Here is a 20,581-nt window from a genome sequence, read left to right as displayed (position 1 = left end):
ACTGATATTACGATATTATCACTATAAATATCTTCACGGAGGAGCACAAATGTTCCATTCAGAAATCAAGCAGAGATATTGGATTATTAATGCACGAGCAACTATTCGAAAGATCATTCGTAAATGTGTAACATGCTGTCAACACAGAAGTGAGCTGTCATATCAAGCAATGGGCGATCTTCCAGCATCTAGAGTGAATCCCACAAGAGCTTTTTTGAAATGTGGTGTGGATTTTTCGGGTCCTTTCCAAGTTAAACCGAAGAAAAGGCGCGGTGTTCGGACAGTGAAGATCTACGTTTGTGTTTTCGTATGTTTTAGTACTAAGGCAGTGCATTTAGAACAAGTTGGAGACATGACGACAGATTCCTTCACAGGAGCTCTAAAACGATTCATTACCAGACGTGGAAGACCAGAGGAAATGTATAGTGATTGCAGCACTAATTTTATAGGTGCCAACAGACAACTGAAATCCTATCGTTCGGACCAAAGGGTACCTAGATACTTAACAGAGGAAGAAATTAAGTGGAATTTCAATCCGCCTTCTGCGGCGCACTTTGGTGGACTATGGGAAGCCGCGGTAAAGGCTATGAAATATCATATGAAAAGAGCAATTGGTTCTCAAGTTCTAACTTTTGAAGAATTTGCTACTTATCTAGCAGAAGTTGAGGCGTGTCTGAACTCAAGACCATTAGTAGCGATTTCAAGTGATCCAGATGATTTTTCCGTGATTACACCAGGTCATTTTTTAATAGGAACATCATTAAAGGCTATTCTGGAACCAAATGTGTGCGACGAGACTAACACTTCGCAATCGTTGGAAACTAGTTCAGCAAATGTCGCAGTCCTTCTGGAGGAAATGGTCTAAGGACTATTTGACTCAACTGCAAGTTCGCACAAAATGGCATCGTGCTTCACCAAATATTAAAGTAAATGACTTAGTAATCATTAAGGAAGATAACACACCTTCCTTAAAATGGAAACTGGGACGTATCACCGAAATTTACCCAGGTAATGATTACAGAGTTCGTGTTGTAAAAATAAAAACTGCTGATGGTGAATTAAAGAGACCCATTCACAAACTGTGTGTTACCAATGGACAGTTAAGTATCGTGAAAAATTTTGAACTTTAACTTGATATTGATCTATATTCATTTGAATTCTCTAAGTTTTAATGTTATTGTACATATTTATGTTATTAATTTTGTGTAATTCATTGTTTACATTTATATGTTAATTTAGGCTTAGTATTACTCATTCATAAGCCAGAACTATTTAATCTAGAAATTATATGTTCACTAAGAATAATGTTAAGTAATAATTTCATGTAAGAGGTAGTTTGATGTCCTGAACGGTCATCCGTGGGGAGTATGTTGAGATCTCCCATAGAGGGCGTTGTAGCACCCCTCAACTGTGTGAGAAAAGTTTCGATTTGAGAGAGAGTTGGCGTGGGTTTTGAGAATGTAGTGTGAAGAGCTGTGTAACGTGTATTTGCTATGTAACTGTACTATGTAATATAATGTAATTAAATGTATTTATTTGAAATGTGGAGCAATTTTGAAGGAGCATACTTCACACACATACTGTTCCCCTTATCACTTATCAATTTAGCATTACATTCTTCCAAAGCCTTGGAAAATTCTTTGAATGAATGACTTTAAAAGGTAACAGTCTCAAGCATGTATCTTTCAGGTTTCTTTGCAAAAAAAGTGTGCATGTTATATGGTGAATACGCCTAAAAATTAAACAATGTAGTTTAAAATTATAAATGAGCGTATACATCAGTGCATGTTATATGCCAGAATGCTAAGTATAAACTTATTATGCTGATGAAGCCATCTTTTAAGTTTTACGTTATGAAAAACTTTCGCGGGATTCGAACCAAGCTACCAGTGTTCTGCAACTTTACGCTCAGCCGCTAGTGGGCCCGATCGCCTATTAATTGGCTTTTCATCAACAACGCCTACTGACCGATAGACTATTAATAGCTTTTTCTCAGGGCTACCTAAAAAATAGCCTATCAATCGGTAGCCATAGCGATAAACAGTTGACATTTGCTATACCATCTGCATTTTATTACTAGTATTGAGGTACATTGCTCACTTGCGTTAAGTACGTTGCTTCGTAAACTCCCACATTTTCACACTTTCTTAAAAAATTTATCATTAACGACGAGTGAAAAAAATGGTACTGGAGAGTTTTACTTAGACGATTTATCAGATTGTCCTGACAGTTATTCAGAACAGGGAGAATCTGTAGCTGAGCGGCCGGTCAGATATGCGTATGCTGTTGAATCGCTAGTGGTCAGTAACGTGTTAAAAAAAATTTCTCCCTCATCAACTCTCCCAAAAAACTTTAACATTATCTAAGTTTCAATGTCTCAAAATATTTTCTAAAACAATATATTTGAAAGCACTCAAAAATTTATTTAGTCTAATATCTGCTCTATGAAAAGTCAATATTAAAGACCTTAAAATGCAATTTGGGCACAGTTGTACACATCTGTGTTTGTAATTTGCCTCTAATACACTTTTAGTTGCTCTAATTTTTTTCACTTATTTATTTAATACATTTGAGGTAATGTTGAGTTTGTTCTATATTTCGTTTAACTTTGAATTTATAGCCACTTATAACGTATGTGCTTAACTTGTGCACTGTTTAGTAAAGTTTTTAACTGAGAGTTGATTGTCACTGGAATTACAAGGATATCTGAAGCAGAATCAAAGCTAAAGGCAGAAACTGCCCTACAACATCTTGAAGACATTCTGGAAGTCTCTAGAATGGACATTTCAAAACCTTATCAGAAATATTTTTGGGAAGTTTCAGAAGAAGTTCCAGTCTTCTCTCTTGAAAGATGGTATGAACAGGAGACTGCGGACAGCTATGATCCAGCAATTGATGTTTGGTCTATTACAGATTGTCATTACTTTGTCAACAATACCTCTAGTTTTCAGAGACCAACCAATAATTCTGCAGCTCCACTGATACCATCTTATACTATAAGGAATTAGAGAACATAAAATACAAACCAGAATTAAACAGACATGACTGATTCAGACTGCAAAATATTCAAGACACAGCATGAATGCTCTTTCAGAATGGTCTGAAACTTTTGAATACAGAGATTCTTGCCACTAGCAAGATCCTTGCATAATGAAAATGATGACTGTACTAACATTGAATGTTATGTATATAATTGCTTCCACGCATTCTAATACTGATTACCAATTAGTTCTTGATACTGTTACATTGTTGCTTTGATAGTGTTAGTAATGCTTCTGGTAGATTTATAATAAATGTGTCTGAGTGGAATACACTACCCAGCAACCAAACTACCAATCACTACAATGGAATCACCCCAACTTCTTTTTGACTTTACTCTATAAGTGATTTCCATATATTCTTCATTTATTTAGATGAATTTCAGTTTATCTCACTGTTCTTATTTGGCTGTTTTTAGCCATTTATCTTGCCAGTAAAGCTGTCATTCAACTCCAGTTAAAATAAATATTTTCGTTTTTAGGTCTCTATAAATCAACAACAAATGACAATATAGTGCATCTGCAAAATAATGGCACATGGGAAATTATATGTTACTACAGAACTCATATTATGAAAGAGCAATACAGTACACTCCCGATTATCCGCAGAATTGGGTGGTGCGGCTGCCGCGGATAACAAAAATCGCGGATAATCCAAAAAAAGCAGCAAAAGAGAAACAGTCATTCCAAATTTGAAAAATCGTTTTATGTATAATTAAACGTAAAATAAACAGCAGGAAATGTTTAACTAACGCTTAATATTTTAGTATATCACTCAAAACTAACCTAAAATGCATTTTGTTAATGAAAACAGAAAAGTGCTTTGCACTTACGAGAGGCGTCAAGGATACACAGAAAAATTAAAACATATGTACTGTTTTAATACTGAAATGTATTATGTAATTACAAAAGCATAGCTGTAAAACTACACCTTTTAGAAAAAATCAGTCATTTGTGTTTGCTTCTTACTTTGGAAGCATTTTCTCTCGATCCGAGATTGCATTTTTCGTAGCATAAGTTTCTCGGCCAACTCAGAGTCTTCTTGTTCTTCCATATAGATCAACAGTCCGTCGACTTGTTGCAAAGCCGCTTCGTAAGTCTTCCGCATCTGCACAGTGGGCTCTTCTTCCCATTCACTTCGCTCTCCTTCATTCTCGATCTCTCCCCTTGCTTTCTTCACAATTTTGTCATCTGTCAAGCGTTCGAAGCCAGGTTCGTTGACGTCACACTCCAACCACTCAATGTTTTCAGCATCGATGTTCTCACCACCCGGAACTGTTTTCACTATATCGGCAAGAGTTGCAATGGGCGTGTCTACATATTCTCTTCACAACTCATAGGTGTTAGGTTGTTGTTGGCTTGAGTAGGCATGAGTTTAGTAAAACATTAGGCATGAGTTTTCTCCATGATTTTATGAGGGTTGACGGTTTCACCGAGTCCCACGCAGATGCAATATCGTAGATGCTGTCCAAGATTGTGTAGTGTTTCCAAAACTTTTTCAGATCATAACCTTCTTCAATTTTGGTCATTAGCAGCTTGGTTCGACATGTTCTCTTCATTGTTGCAATGACTCCTTGGTCCATGTGGTGGATTAGTGCAGTAACGTTTTGGGGGAGAAACTTTGCAAATATTTGTCCATCAGAAGACTTTAGCACGCTTGTTGCTGGGTGAGAAGATGCATTGTCAATCAATAGCACAGCTTTTCCAGGCAGGTTTTTCGATTTAAGATATTTAAGCACTTGAAGAACAGAGATTTTTTCGAACCATCTTGAAAGATGATTCGGTTCATCCATCCTTTTATTTTTGGGTTAAAGTAATCAACGAGCAAATTTTCTATCCTTGTGCCTTTGAAAGATTTTTTTGTTTTTTTACTTCCCAATAACAACAATTCTAAGTTTATGTCCACCAGTAGCGTTACTGCAAGACATGGTAGTGATCCTTTCCTTGCTTTGGATCCTTTCCTTGTTTTTCTTACTTTGGAAGCATTTTCTCTTGATCCGAGATTGCATTTTTTGTAGCATAAGTTTCTCGGCCAACTCCGAGTCGTCTAGTTCTTCCAAATAGCTCAGCAGTCCGTCGACTTGTTGCAAAGCCAAAGTGCGAGTGGGAAGACATTTCCACAAAATTCCCGATTCGTTGGCATTGTAAAATTTGTTCAAAAGATAGCTCTTTTTTTTAAAAACAAATTGTTCAAATTTATGGTGGAAATCGTCAGCTGCTTGTTGGTCACCACTAAGTTTCTTTCCATGAAGTCCAATTTCTTCAATTCCGTGTTGCTGCTTAAAACGAGTCAACTAGCCAGAAGACGCATCAAATTTCCTTTCAGGCCTAACAACTCAAAAAAGGTTTTTGCCTTCGCCGCAATGATAGGACCATTTACAGGAGTACCCTCTTTTCGAACTTAAGCTAACCACTCTGTCAATGGCATGTCTAGCTCATCAAAGGTAGAACCCTTCATAGTTTTTCGTGTTTTCATTGGGGAAGCACTGTCCGACATTGATGCAAAGTTCACCAGTTTGTCTTTTTGCTTTAGAATGTCACGCATTGTTGTTTCCGCGATTTCGTAATCCAATTCCATCTGCTGCCTTGTAGCGCCGTTTGCTACTTTGAAAATTAATTCTAGTTTTTGAGCTATCGTCAACACAACCTTCTTTCGTTTTCCTGCCATTTTAAATCGGTAAGGAAAAACACAAAACCAAAAAGCACAAGCACTGAACACAATAAAAAATAAGAAATTAACTCTGACTGGTTCGCAAACACCATCAGGCTTAAACTAACAATGGCGAGTGGGAGGAAGTGGACGTGTCAAAAAGATTAAAACGAGAGAGCACAGTGGAGGGGGCACTGCAAAGGTGAGTAAGAAATCACTTACTCATCAGAGGGGAAGGTTCCGATAAGGCCACGGGGAAGGTTCCGAGAAGGCCGAGGGGAAGGAGAAGGCCTGGGATATTTTTGCCATAAATAAGCATGATGTTTAGCAAATTTAACATTTCACTCAGTTTTGTGAACATTTTTATTTTCTTTGCTTTATGCTTGAAAAAAAAAAAAAAAAAAAAACTTTTAAAACACGGATAATCCGCTCCGCTCATAATCCGCCCAAGGATAATCGGGAGTTTACCGTACTGTAAAACGCAAACAGTAAGAATAACAGCAGGAAATTGATTTGAAGGAAGACCTGTCAACTTATGCCTAAAGCTAGATATGGCAGTTAAAACTTTGATAAACTAAAACAATTATTTTTTAAGAAACCTGTATTATCAGATTATATGGAGAACTGAAGTCTCAAATGCTCAAACTGAACACTAAAGTTTCCGTATTTAAATCAAAGCCAAAGTTATCTTAGAAATGACGTTCTCAGGAATGATTATACCCAAGTAACTAGTCAATATAATTTACAGGGGGGAAAATCATTGGTTTTGTTAAATTTATAATTTTATAAGTTTGCCAACTTTGGTGTTAACAGTGGTAGCAGTTTTAATAAGCAAATACCTAAATTTATTATCTAAAATCAGCAGTTCACACTAATTTTTTAAAAAATCTGATGTGTACGCACACGACGTCCTTGTACGGAATATTAAATTATACGCATTTTTTCTTGCATTTCATTTTAATTTATTGGACTGAATTAAATTTACTTCGTGCATAGCACATAAACCACAATAGAATAAATGCACTCTTTAAAATTTTCTAGATTTATTTACCATAGTGACATTCTAGCCCTAGGTTCACTTAACAGCGTCACATTTCATTTTTTAAATTTAATTCATTTTTTTAATTCAGCTTGCACAACATTTATATAAAAAAATTATCTAATTGTTCCCACATTGTTTTATTTAAATACTATAATAAATCTAAAACGACGTACAAAAGAAATTAAGCAAAGAACACCAAAAAAAAAAAAAGTTTTTTTACAGATGATTCAGTATTTCTCATTTAATTAATTCAATTTTCACTTCACGACAAGGCAAAAGTACTCAAAATATCTGTATTGAAAATTATGAAGTAAATCTTAAACACTTATTTCCTGGAATAAATTCCAGAATGGATTAAGCATGATTTAACTTTCAATAATAAACGAAGGTGTTATTTTTGTTATTGTGAAGCTTACTTTCTCTAGATTGGCAACAAATCTACTATTCTGCTATTTCAAATGTAAAAAACATGGCCACCATAACAAAAATAATTAGGCTTAGCACACTTAAACAACTTTTAAATTATTGATAATTCTAAAACTATTGCATGCAGATCCACTAAAGGCATCAAACCTTAACCAGAAGATAACAACAACATAATTCAATCATTTCTGAAGCAAAAAATGCACAATTTACAATAATATAAGAATAAAAAAACCTAGATTACTGAGCCAGTGTGGATATATACATATATTTATATAACTTTGGAGCAGCCAATTGCAACCAAAATACGAGGTGCATATCTACATGTTATAGCAAACCTATACACAAAATTTCAACATTCTGAGTCTACTCATTTTTGAGTTATGCGAGATACGCAAGTACGCACAGACCCTACGAAAAGTGCTCTTCAGAATTCATTTTAAATCAGTTTTATAATTTTTTGGAAGAAAAGAGTCCTTTATTCTCTCCTTACATACAGATGACATGGAAAAACATTATTAAATTGCATTCAATAGCGGTCAAAATGGATATTTTCGTTGAAATATGATACCTGAAATTTTTTGTGATTATAATACTTCCTTTTTACTTCATACAGTAAAAAAGGCATTCCAGCATTTTGATGACACTCTAAAAATGCCAAAAAAAACATGAAAATACTTACAGACAGGACGATATGAAAGGGAGGAACGGTGCTAGATTACACATTAACTACATCAGAAATTTCAATAATTAGATTCCACAACAGGGATATTATATGAACTTTAAGAACATATTATCATTTACAAATTTAAATATAAGTTTAAAACAATTCTAACACATCAGTTTAAATTTTGAGTTTGTAAACTGCATACCAGGTAAGGGCTCATGATTATCTCTATTCCGGATCTGAACCATAAATGGATGAAGTCCATAACATCTTCCCTTGGTATAAAGCTGAGCTTGAACAATAGCAAAATTTGCTGTCTTCCCCACTAAAAGTTAGATGAAAGTTCTTTTATTAAATTTTACAAATACAACATTAATATACTAACTAAAAATTATAATATAATCTGATTACAACATATATATATATACAGTACAAAAGTCTTTAATCTGGACTCGTCGGGACTTCGGCGATTCCGGATTAGGGGTTTTTCAGGATTATAGATCATCAATTTAAATCTGGTAAGATGGCATGCAGAAATTATAAAATTAAAAATATGAAACCATAATTTATGAAATAAAGAGCAATTATGATCTAAAGGGCATCAAAATTTACAAAAAAAAAAAGCTTAATATTTATTTGTTTACTTTATTAAACATTTCTTTCAATGTAAGTTGTTTAAGTTGCTTTGTTTTATGTGCTAACACTTTCTCTTTAATTCTATAAATAGACATAATTTCTTGTTCAGTTACAAAGTTCAGCTGTTTAAGTCCTGTAATTGGTGTGCCGAGAATACCGACTAACTTGTCAATCAAAATTTTTTCGTTTTCACTAACCTCTCTGTCACTTTCTTCATGCATTTATCCATATTTTGCAGCAATTCCACTTTTTGTTTGATGGACATCGAAACATGCTTTCACTTTGTAGATCCTTTGGCAGCTCCAGAATCGGAAACTCTTTTTGACATAATCGAAAGTTCAAGCTTACTTTTTATAAAATTGCTCTAACAGTCTGCAAAAAATAATAAGCCGGATCCAATTAGAAGATTAAGGAACAATGCAATCTGCAACATTAACTGAAATAGATAATTTTAGCCTACCTTATACCGTCCATTATATATGAAATGCACATGTGTAAACGTATTATTCTACGCATGCACAGAAAGTTTGTAGCTTTGAGGTCGGGATTATAGATCATTCTGGATTATGGACGTCCAGATTAAAGACTTTGTACTGTATAATAAATTAGACCTTCAACAATCCTAATCATAATTAGATTTTTAAAAAAATTATTAATCTACAGTAGTTAACAAAAAAATGAAATACATTATAATAATTAATGCATAATACTTTTATAAGAATGCTAATAAATTCTAAATATCATTAAATGCATAAATTTTCCAACAAAACATATAATTTAGATTGTTGGTTTATTTAGCTACAGAAAATATACTGGAGCTATCCTCCTACGAGAAAAGATGCCTTTATGGAGTACTTTTAAAGAAAAATTGGTGTACATTTATGTTACACATGAAGAAAACCACAAAAACCTCATGCAGCCAGTACATTTCATTGCTAGTACATAACTGAAGATGAACTATCAGTATTTTCTATCTTTAATGTCTTGAACCACTGGGCATCACACAAATGTATGTATATAGAACATTGCAGTACAGCAAGTTAAAAAATGGACAGCTGTATATTTCCTGTTCTAGTTAGCTGACTAATAAAATTTAACATATGTTTTTCATATCTTGACAGCGCTACTCAATACGTATACTAAATTAACAGATACCACTGCTTTAATATGCAATTAAAAAATAAATTTTATTTGAAACGTCATCAATCTAATTTACCTCAACATTTCAATTCCTTAAATTATCCTAATCTACAACTTTTTGTAAAAATTGTATGAGCAACTTTCTTTAAATCAGCATTCAAAATTTTAACTTGACAATGATAATTGAATTTGATTTTTATTAATAATACTAATCCATTTTTAACTAAATTCCCTTGCTTTCTCTTTACATAATTCCAAATTCTAACTTAATCCAACTAAAAGAAATGCATTTTTCTGATTTATTTTAAAAACACTGTTATCTTTATATAATTTTGGTATTTATCTATTATCCCATTAACTGCGAAAACTGTCACCAAGCAGCACAATTTAACCCCAATTACAGATAATCGTTAAGTAAAACACACAGATAATATCAGTTCTTTCATTTGATGTTACTCCAATTGATTCTCAAAAAGCCACGTTTTGCTTTTATGAAAAAGGATATAAATTAACTGTTGTGTATTTTTTCCTTGTATTTTGAAATCACACACACAAAAAAATAAATAAATAAATAAATAAAATAACAAAAAAGATTAAAATTTGAAGAGATCTGATTTACAGAACAGTAAATACAAATTTCGCTTAATTTTTTTTTTTTTTTTTTTTTTTTTTTTTTTCTTCTCTCCTTATTATCCCATGGTGCAAACAGCAAAGTTTTGATATTTTTGATTTGTTTGTTAAACAAAGATACAGGAGAAAAATTTATTCCAACATTAAATTTTAAATCAATCAACCAAAAAAATAAATAAATAAAATGCTTCACCACACTGTACTGCCATCCATAAAAAGTGTGAGCAAAAAATTTTAACTCTATTAGCTTATCAGGAAATTGCTTAAAATTTTATGATATACTACTAAATAAAAGCTTGTAATGAAAAACTCAGGGTTAACATGTATTAAAACATCAAGTAATTTTTTGGGGAGAGGCTAATTTGAAAATTAGCATCAAATTTTAAATATGAAAAATCCCTGAAATGGCTTATATGATTTTTACAAAACTTGGTACACATAATTTGAAGCATAAGATTGAATTATGCAAGAAAAAAAAAATCACCATATCATTTCAGAATATGTATCAAACGCATATGCCAGAGGTTCTCAACCAGTGGTACGCAAAGAAGCAAAGTATTTTTATATATTAAATTCAAAAATTAAAACCCCAACATCCTAATTGAGTTTTTTCTCCAACATTTGTAAATTTATGCGATCTGAGCTTTGTTCAAGAGTGGTGGTGGTAGTAGTACTACTTTGTAGTGGTGGTACTAATTGGCAACAAATCTACTATTCTGCTATTTCAAATGTAAAAAACATGGCCACCATAACAAAAATAATTAGGCTTAGCACACTTAAACAACTTTTAAATTATTGATAATTCTAAAACTATTGCATGCAGATCCACTAAAGGCATCAAACCTTAACCAGAAGATAAGAACAACATAATTCAATCATTTCTGAAGCAAAAAATGCACAATTTACAATAATATAAGAATAAAAAAACTTAGATTACTGAGCCAGTGTGGATATATATATTTATATAGCTTTGGTGCAGCCAATTGCAACCAAAATACGAGGTGCATATCTACATGTTATAGCAAACCTATACACAAAATCCTAATTGAGTTTTTTCTCCAACATTTGTAAATTTATGCGATCTGAGCTTTGTTCAAGAGTGGTGGTGGTGGTAGTACTACTTTGTAGTGGTGGTACTAAAGGTTTTCAATTTTTGTTCAGATGGTTAGTCAAAAGGATGAGAACCGCTGGCATATGCTATATACTGAAGCAATGTTACATATAATCTAATATATATCCTAAATCAAGCTTTCAAGGCATGGAAAAGTACAATTTAGAGTCTATCAATCGGTAAATAGAACAAGAGATACAGAATTAAACCATCCTTTTTTTTTTTTTTTTTTAAACTCACTGTACAATTATACACTACACTGATACTCATGTAATATTTTCACATATGCTACCTAATACCAAAAGTAATTTTCTACTAAAAATATCATACTTTCAAAAAAACGTATGATACATTTTCTGTTTCATTGTGAATTTTTTATGCTTGAACTGAAAAACAAGATGAAAACTGATACAAGCCATCAATAAAAAAGTGATATCAGCAGTTAAAATATTCTAGGATAACACTTGTTGTTCCAACATAAGTAGGATATTTTTGCAGACAGCCCATATGTTTTGTCACCTAATACTAAACTGCATTTCAGCTCCAGCTGACAAAACCAGATGGGTTAAAATTCCCACTGTCGCTTGTTGTTGACAAAGCAGATGTAGGTCACAAAGCAGATCACCCGTGAAAGCTCCTAATCTTATTATGTTTAAACATACAGCATGTCAACTTAAAACATTTTATCTTGTTTTTAACTTCATTTTAATCATACCTGCTAGTTAATTCTTGAACTTAAGATTAGCATACAGTGAAGCTGATGAACTTACAAATAATTTGATCATTCATTGTTTTAACTGGCTTATGTAATACAGCATACATATGCTGGCTTGTTTTGTCTCAGATTAAGTGGATAATTTTAATACAAACTCTCTTCTCCAAAAACAATGACATAGAAGCTAAATGCAATAAATGTGACTTATATTTTTCTCCCCTTACCTCCTGAAAATTAATTAAAAAAAAAAAAAAAAAAAAAAAAAGAGCAAGATACAAAACAAAAATGCAAGAAAATTAAAATTTACTGTTATAACTTTACTGCCTTTAAAGAGGTGAAACTATAATTAAAAACCAAATTAAGATTTTAAACAGCATTATTTTTGGGCAAAAGAGAAGTTTATTTATGACACATACAGAAATGAAAATGTAGAATTTAATATTAAAAAAAAAAGTTTGTTGTTGTTAATCTGGTACTATAAAAACAACAGAATTTTATAGACTATTGCTATTCAACTTTAAAGTGCTTATTTTAAACTACAGTACTTTAAAGATTAATCAAAGAATGGCATAAATGAACTCCCTTTAACATAACAAATTCATCTAAGCCATTTTTATTTACAATTTTAGATTTTAGGTAGTTAACAAATTCATCCAAGCCATTTTTTTCTTTATTTACAATCTTTTTTTCCACTTATTCCACTTTTTAAACACTTTTTGTCTGCATTTTAAGGAAACAAAATAACTCTCTTTTAATTATCCTCATATTAAAAAGATACCGAAATGTACTCTGTAGTTTCTCAAAATAAACTATAGTTTACTCATTTTTAAAACAATCAATTGGGAATTTGAATATTCATTAAATCTAACATCAGCACCACATTATCAAAGGTAATGATTATTCTATTTTACCAAAAAGACATTACAAGTGCTAATTATTCTGTATCATGCATACTCTAATCATTATTTTATATTATTTGTCAAACAAGTCTCAGAATAGTTTATACAATAACTAGCCGCTACATGACCAGCTTTCATCTGGATTTTAAATTCACCAGAAAAATGCCTAAAGGGAACACCAAACATTAAATTTAAAAACAGCACAGAATTTTACTCTGCAGAACAACTTTATCAAAAAAATGTATTATATAAAAAAAAAATACAATGGAATATGCAATATCCCTTAATTAATTAGCCTAATAAATAAATTAACCATCTTCCCCTTTGCAAAATCTTAAGAATTCAAATGCTATAAAATTAAGAATAGTGTTTGTTCACTAATAACTCAGTCACTACTATAGCTATCATCACCAAATTTTCTACAATTATTTTCTGGGCCCTGGAAAAAGTCGACATCCGCTTCTTTCCAAAAAAAAAAAAAAAAAAAAATAGCTAAAATCAGAGATATTAATTAAAAACTCTTAAAACGCTAATTTTTGCCCTCATTTTTCTGAGTGGCAACAGTGCTGTTATCAGCAACAATGGCGTTGCTGATATAATGAGAGAGAATTATCAATTTGATGCAATTTCATCAAAAAACATAAAATTAAAAAAATCTCAATCGAATTTTGAAAAAAAATCATTTCGAGGTGCAATAGCTCGTCTAGATGCACCTATGTACCAAATTTCATAGCCCTGGGTCTATTAGCTTACATGCAGCAGGAACGAGGCACAGACAGACAGACACACTCTTCCTTTTATTATATGTAGAGACATCGAGTTTTAACAAAAGTTTCCCACTTCTGCAAATATTATCGTCTGCGCAAACAATTTGCATTGCCATATTTAATCATATTTTGTCAGAAGATTTTTGGCATTTGAAAGAAAGGGAATTCCTTTAAAACACTGTGTTGTGAAATTTATAAAAAAATATCATTACCATTATGTACAAAGTGTCTGAAATGGAACTATCATGATACCAGATTAGAACCACTATTTACTTATACTGCTGTTGCAAAATGTCAGCTACAGAATGTCACCAAATCATGTGTATAGCTTTAGGTACTAATGTTGTACCATACGATACTGTGAAGGATAGATACCTAAAGTTCAAAAACAAGGATTATGGAATTAAATAAGCAGAGCGCTATGGCCAGCCTACTGATATTGATGAGGTCCATCAGCAAGAACTTGCGAAAGAAAACCAGTATACAACCATTAGGGGGTTTGACGTTAGCACCATGTCCATTAAGCGCAATATGCATCCCAAGTACGTTTGACGTACAAGTTCAACCACTGGATGCTGCATGAGCTGACTCAAGCAAATAAGGACAGACATGTTTGGGCCTGCACTAATCTGCTCGAATACCAATGCAAGGACAAAATTATGGACTGGACCGTCACTTGTGATGAAAAGTGGATTTACTTCAACAACACAGGCCAAAAGAGAGGTTGGTCTGTGCTTGGTGAGCCCGTCGACAGCGTCACAAAGTGCAATTTGACTAAAAAAAAGATTATGCTTTGTATCTGGTGAGATTGCCAAGATATTATCTACAAAGAGTATCTGGAAAAAAGACAAAACCCTTGACAATAAGGACAGCGAGATGTTCACCTGTGCTGACATGGCTACAAATGTCGAACTGAGTTCCAGTGCAAAATGTTAATGTTCTATCAAAATAATGCAAGACCATATATGTCTGCATTCACTGGCTGGACTCTGTACGGACTCGAATGGAATCTTTTGCCACACCCACAATATAGCCTCAACATCACTCCTTTGGACATCCTTTTTTTCACAGCTGCAGCTACATCTTGTTAGTGCTATCCCGTGCAGAAGCAGAGGACATCCGAAATGAAGCTAATCTGTTTTTGGACTTGCGGCCACCAAGTTTCTGGGCCAAAGGCTTTGAAAAATCTACCAAAAGAGATGCAGAAAATCATAGATTTGGGTGATGATTTCTACCTGCACTAAAGGTACTACTTTCATGCTTTTTTATTGCTGTGGTATTATTCACAAAGAGAAGAAAGGTAAAGCCCTCGACAGTAAGGTGCACAGTAGGATGCAAATCCATGTTGATGTGGCTGTCAAGGAAAAACGAACCGAGTTGCAGTGCAAAAAGGTAATATTTCATCATCATAATGCAAGACCACATGTAACTGCATTCATCGACTGGACTCTGTATGCAGATGGGATATTTTGCCACACCTAACCGCTTCTTCGGACTTCTACCTTTCTTCATACCTGCAGTTACATCTTGCTGGTGCTATCTTCCATTCTGCACAGAACATCCAAAATGAGGCTGATCAGTTTTTGGATTTGCACACACTAAGTTTCTGAGCTAAAAGCTTTTAAAAAACTACCAAAACGTTGGCAGAAAATCTAAGATTTGGGTGGTGATTACTAATCACACTAAAGGTACTGCTTTCATTTTTTTTTTTTTTCCCCATCTTTATTAAGACTGTTTTTTAGCAGAAATCTTTCGTTACAACCAGATCAATTTTCAGAAATGATGAACAGCATGAGATTTTCAAAACTCTTCTACATGAGAAAAGTTTCTAAATAAAAAAATCATGATACTTACAGCCTCCTGGCCACCATTTTATCGAAGATAAAGTAGGTGAATGAAGGACAAATTCCTGAGTTTCAGGATCATATGTTGCAGTTGTTTCAAGTCCACGAAGGAATGTACCTGCAACAGAAAACTTCACACATGTGGCATGAAAAGCATTTTTTATATTCAATGGTAAGAACTGAAATGAATATCAACATTAAATTTCGGACAAGATTATTTTGATTATACTAAAGCACACCATACTAATCTATCTAAAAACAATAATTTCATAAAGGACATTATAGATAAGGTAATGAATGAAGACAGCTTGTGTTTATGTTACATGTGAAAATCACGCAGTCAGCCCTCCTTCTAAATAGCAGGAATGAAACAACTAGCATCTTGCTAATTTTAATCTATTACAGAGAGAAGGAAGGACAATTCAGACTATATCAAGAATTTTATTTTGTAAAATCCTTGTTATACATGATATGGTCTTTCTATCAAAAATTTGAGATGTTTTTTTATTAGTTGGTACTTGCTGATTTACAGTCAGAAAAAGCCACCCAAATCTAATTCCCAATAACATTCAACAATCCTAGAAGCTGTTCAGTATTCTTCTAAAAATACTAGTTTTCCCCCCTTTTCATGTTAATGCTCTGGTCCTCCCCTCCCTTTTCTTTTGGTTAAGAAGTGTGATAATGGCATTTTTTATTATTATTACTTCATCTTTTGCAACTTCTGACCAATCAGAGTAAGTGCACATTTGCATGGATTATTTTGGGGGGGGGGGAAGTAATCCTCAGCCCATGGAAAATTCTCAGGACTGTTTGTTCATCTTAATTTTAAAAAACTAAACTCAGTGGCATAACAGCCCTAGTGGGCTGATGCCTGCAGGGCCCCGAAATCTGCTTCTTGACCGTGGGCACTGGGTTGCATAAGCATATACTCTGAACAAGTGGTCAGCTTGTCGAAGGACCCCCAGTATTTAGTCCCCAAGCGATCTTCATACTCATTTTATCGACCCAGAGGATGGAAATCAAGAGATGAAAGGCTGAGTCAACATTACCCAGCCTGGGGATTGAACCCCGGACTTGTAGTGCTGCTGAGCGATGAGCCAGCCACTGTGGCACCGGGCCTACTCATCTTAAATTAATATTAGTTTATTTTTACTGCATTATTCCATCAGGAATTTACTGGAACTGCCAATATATGAAGCAGAAGTAATCTATAATTTCCAGGTATATAGTATTTTTGCCGAAAACCACAAGTATTCCAGTTCTTGCAAAATGAAACAGCTGGAAGATATACAATGCAAATGCAATACCAACAGTAACTAGCAAAGTATTACAATAAGAATTGGTATGACAGAAGTAATTTATTCTAGAGAATTCTTAAGAAAGAATTCTGATTTAGCACAGAATATTCAGATCTTAGTTAACCAAAAAAAAACTGTTTAAGAAATTGTTGCCGGTTGATATGGGTATAATTGCATCTTTTTTAATATAACATCACATAAACTTTCAATGCAAAACGTTTTAATATGATGGAATCTGGGCATTATACTGACAAGCTACAGAGCTTATTTGAAAAAGCTGAAATATTGTTGGCTGATCAGAAATGTTTTTGTTAACTGCAATTTATGCTTTCAAGATTAGAATGATATGATGAATTAGAACCTGACAAGTTGGCCCCATAGCACAATTCTGCTCAAAAGGCAGAAATTTTATGGACTATGCACAATATGATTACCAGGTTGAAATTCAAAGGTCTCAGATTACTAAAATTTATAATGAACAGAGAGCATGTATGACATCATCTGGTTAGAAAATGAAGATAAAATTGGCAAAACAGACATGAAAATCATTTTTGGTGAAACAAATAATTATACATTCTATGACACATATTTGATAATGTTTGACTCTTGCTATTATCTTTACTATTTAGCTAGTGTTACTAAGACAAGGGCCAGCAATACTTCAAAATGTGAAATGAAATAGAGAATACAATAAATTTTTAAGCAATTCTTTTAAAAAATATGTGGTACTTTTTGGCTATCTGTGCTCGCATTATCTTGGCAATTATTCATTGACAATAAAACATCATCAGCGATATTTTGTGACCCTTATTACCTGATTTTATTTTGGCTACTTCCCCTTCCTGGAATCTGCAGTGCATCATATCTGAAAATAAATCTCCATTATGTCATCTTATCCTCCTACATTATGGATGGCTCTCAACCAGTCGCAGAGTTCAAGATTTAAACAAAGAAATCAAGTCTTTAAATTGCTGTTACCTACTGTGCAGCCTTTTTTTCTTTCTCTCTACTCTACTCACTGCTGCTTAGACGTGTTGCTTAGCCTCCACTAACTATTGCCCATTATTGTGGAAATATAAGCTGCATAAAACTATGAGATGCATAGCACACCCATAAATGATGCTGTGTGAATCTTGTAATGATATTAAAGCTTGCTCTATTATAAAAAAAAAAAAAAATTTTCTTGTGATCTACATCAACATCTGCCAATTTCTTCGACTATGCATTCCATCTGTACGCCAGCAACATCTATAACCATTGCGGCCATGACTAAAAGACTACTGGTGTCTTCTTTTCCATACATTATAAATTTATTACAGTTAACAGAGGTCATCTATAGAATTATCACATTTTAAATTAGTCAACAAAGATATATCTCAAATGCCTACCTGAAAGTTCAGTTCATCTGAGTAGAATAAGCCCTGTTTTAAAGTGCAGTTTATCTACAAAATTCAAATAAGTGTGTGAATTAAAAAGATTGATGCTTTGCTAGTACTACTACTTTTATTTTATTCCACATTGATATGAAACATAGCTCTTGATCTATTCAATATCCAGAAATGAAAGAAAAAAAATTAATGCTTTGAAAATTAATTAAAAATTGTGTTTACAAAGTGTTTTTAGAAACACTCGAAATCATTTCAACTACATATTCCCAGTGGTTTCAAGGTCATTAATCTTTGTTAAAAAGTGCTTCAAGTTTGTGTGCAAGAAATTTATTTTTATTTTTGCTTTTCTTTATTTCATACCTCAAATGAAAACTCAAAATTATTCTCTCAGAATCAAGTTCATATTTCAATGGAATGAAATTCAAATAGTGCCATGGGCATTAAAGTTCACATCAAGTACTTTGTTTAAAGTTATTTTGATTTTGTTGTTTTGTTTCCTTAAAATGTTTTACATTTATAAACTTCGTGAGTATGCTTAGTTTCATTATTTTGCTAATAATGGATATTTATGTTTTTTCATTTCTCTGAAGTCAGTAATTTATTTATTCTTGTAGTTTTTAAATAAAACATGCAATGTTTTCTTTTTCTATACTGAACTTTAAAAAAAAAGTTGCAGTTTTCTATAAAAATAGCAGATAAATATTTTATGGTATTAGAAATTCAAATTTTAATTTTTGGTTTAACAAATTAAAGAACTTTAACGTCTTTAAATTATTTTATTTAGAGAAGGTTATTAAAAACTACTATATTAATAATTGTATTTTTGAATTACTGTTTATGAAACCATTAAATTATTTTAAGAATAAGCTAAACATAAAAAATTAATGAAGTAATTTTGGATATTAGTACAGAAAATGGATGTAAAATAGTGTTTTTGAGTACGTGGAAAATAATCAATATTTTGATAATGAATGTTCTAATGAATATAGAAATACTAAAAATTTAAGAAAATAAGTGAATGCATACAAAATCGAGTATGTTAAGATAAACTTTGAAGACTCCCACCTTATGAAAAAATACTAATTTTTTCATATATAATTTCATATACAGTCAAAAGTCTTTAATCCTGATGTCCATAATCTGGAATGATCTATAATCCGGACATCAAAGCTACGAACTTTCTGCGCATGCATGAACGCATAATGCATTTACGCATGCGCATATGCATTTACACATGCTCATAATATCTTTACGCATGTGCGTTTAATGTATAAAGGACGGTATAAGCTAAGCTAAAATTATCTAATTATCTATTTCAGTTAATGTTGCAGATTGCGTTCTTCCTTAATCTTCAAATTGGATCCGGCTTATTATTTTTTGCAGACTGTTAGAGCAATTTTATAAAAGTAAGCTTGAACTTTCGACTATGTCAAAAAGAATTTCTGAGTCTGGAGCTGCCAAAGGATCTACAAAGCGAAAGCACGTTTCGATGCCCATCAAACAAAAAGTGGAATTGTTTCAAAAAATTGATAAAGGCCTTTGTTTCTCTAACCATTCTGAAATCTGTTTATCAATTTCCCGCTGCTCTGCGGGAGGGGTGGACGTCGCAGCGCGCAAAGAACTGGAAGTTAATCTGTCAACACTATCCTTATCTTCAGGGCAGATGTTTTTATTTTATTCAGCTAATTCTTTACTAAATGTAGTATTTCATCTCGATGTACTCCGTCTTTGATATGATTTAAATCAAATTCGTCGTTATTATAAATATCACGAAGACACATCAAATAGTTTTCCGGTTGCAATTTTCTAATTTCGACTATGCGTAATGTATGCTTTACGCACGCACGCGTTGAAAGAAATGTTTAATAAAGTAAACAAATAAATATTAAGCTTTTTTTTGTGTAAATTTTGATACCCTTTAGATCATAATTGCTCTTTATTTCATAAATTACAGCTTCATATTTTTAATTTTATAATTTCTGCATGCCATCTTACTAGATTTAAACTGATGACCTATAATCCAGAAAAACCGATAATCCGGAATAAAAACTTTTGACTGTATAAGTGGTAATGATGTAAGCTTTATTTCAACAAGGTAAAATAAAGGTTCATAGTAGATGCTCAAAATTGCAGCCATTTACACGAATACAGGATTCACAGTGCTGCTGCATTAACCGCCGAATGTTTTCAAAGACACCGGCATATCACGAACAGTTTCTGCAGCGGCTACTATTCGTGCAATGAGGTCCATTACACTGTCGATGGGAGTCTTGTACACATGTTCTTTCATGGCCACCCACAAAAAGAAATGCATGGGCAATAAATCAGGTGAC

General features: G+C 32.9%; 1 protein-coding gene across 1 annotated transcript in view; it reads right to left on the bottom strand.

Moving 5' to 3' along the window:
• LOC118198333 (peroxisomal acyl-coenzyme A oxidase 1-like) overlaps positions 1–20,581 on the bottom strand; it is a 95,599-nt gene that overhangs the window by 43,843 nt on the left and 31,175 nt on the right. The window contains exons 4-5 of the mRNA XM_085823478.1: positions 15,573–15,680; positions 8,026–8,145 (exon numbers count right to left, since the gene is read on the bottom strand). Coding sequence (XP_085679604.1) covers positions 8,026–8,145; positions 15,573–15,680 — 228 coding nt within the window. The remainder of the gene's footprint in view (positions 1–8,025; positions 8,146–15,572; positions 15,681–20,581) is intronic.

This window comes from Stegodyphus dumicola, chromosome 9 (genome assembly GCF_044657685.1).
Source record: "Stegodyphus dumicola isolate Sdum_Otavi_A_Nest chromosome 9, ASM4465768v1".
NCBI classification, from domain to species: domain Eukaryota; kingdom Metazoa; phylum Arthropoda; class Arachnida; order Araneae; family Eresidae; genus Stegodyphus; species Stegodyphus dumicola.
This window is presented reverse-complemented; position numbering and strand designations above follow the sequence as displayed.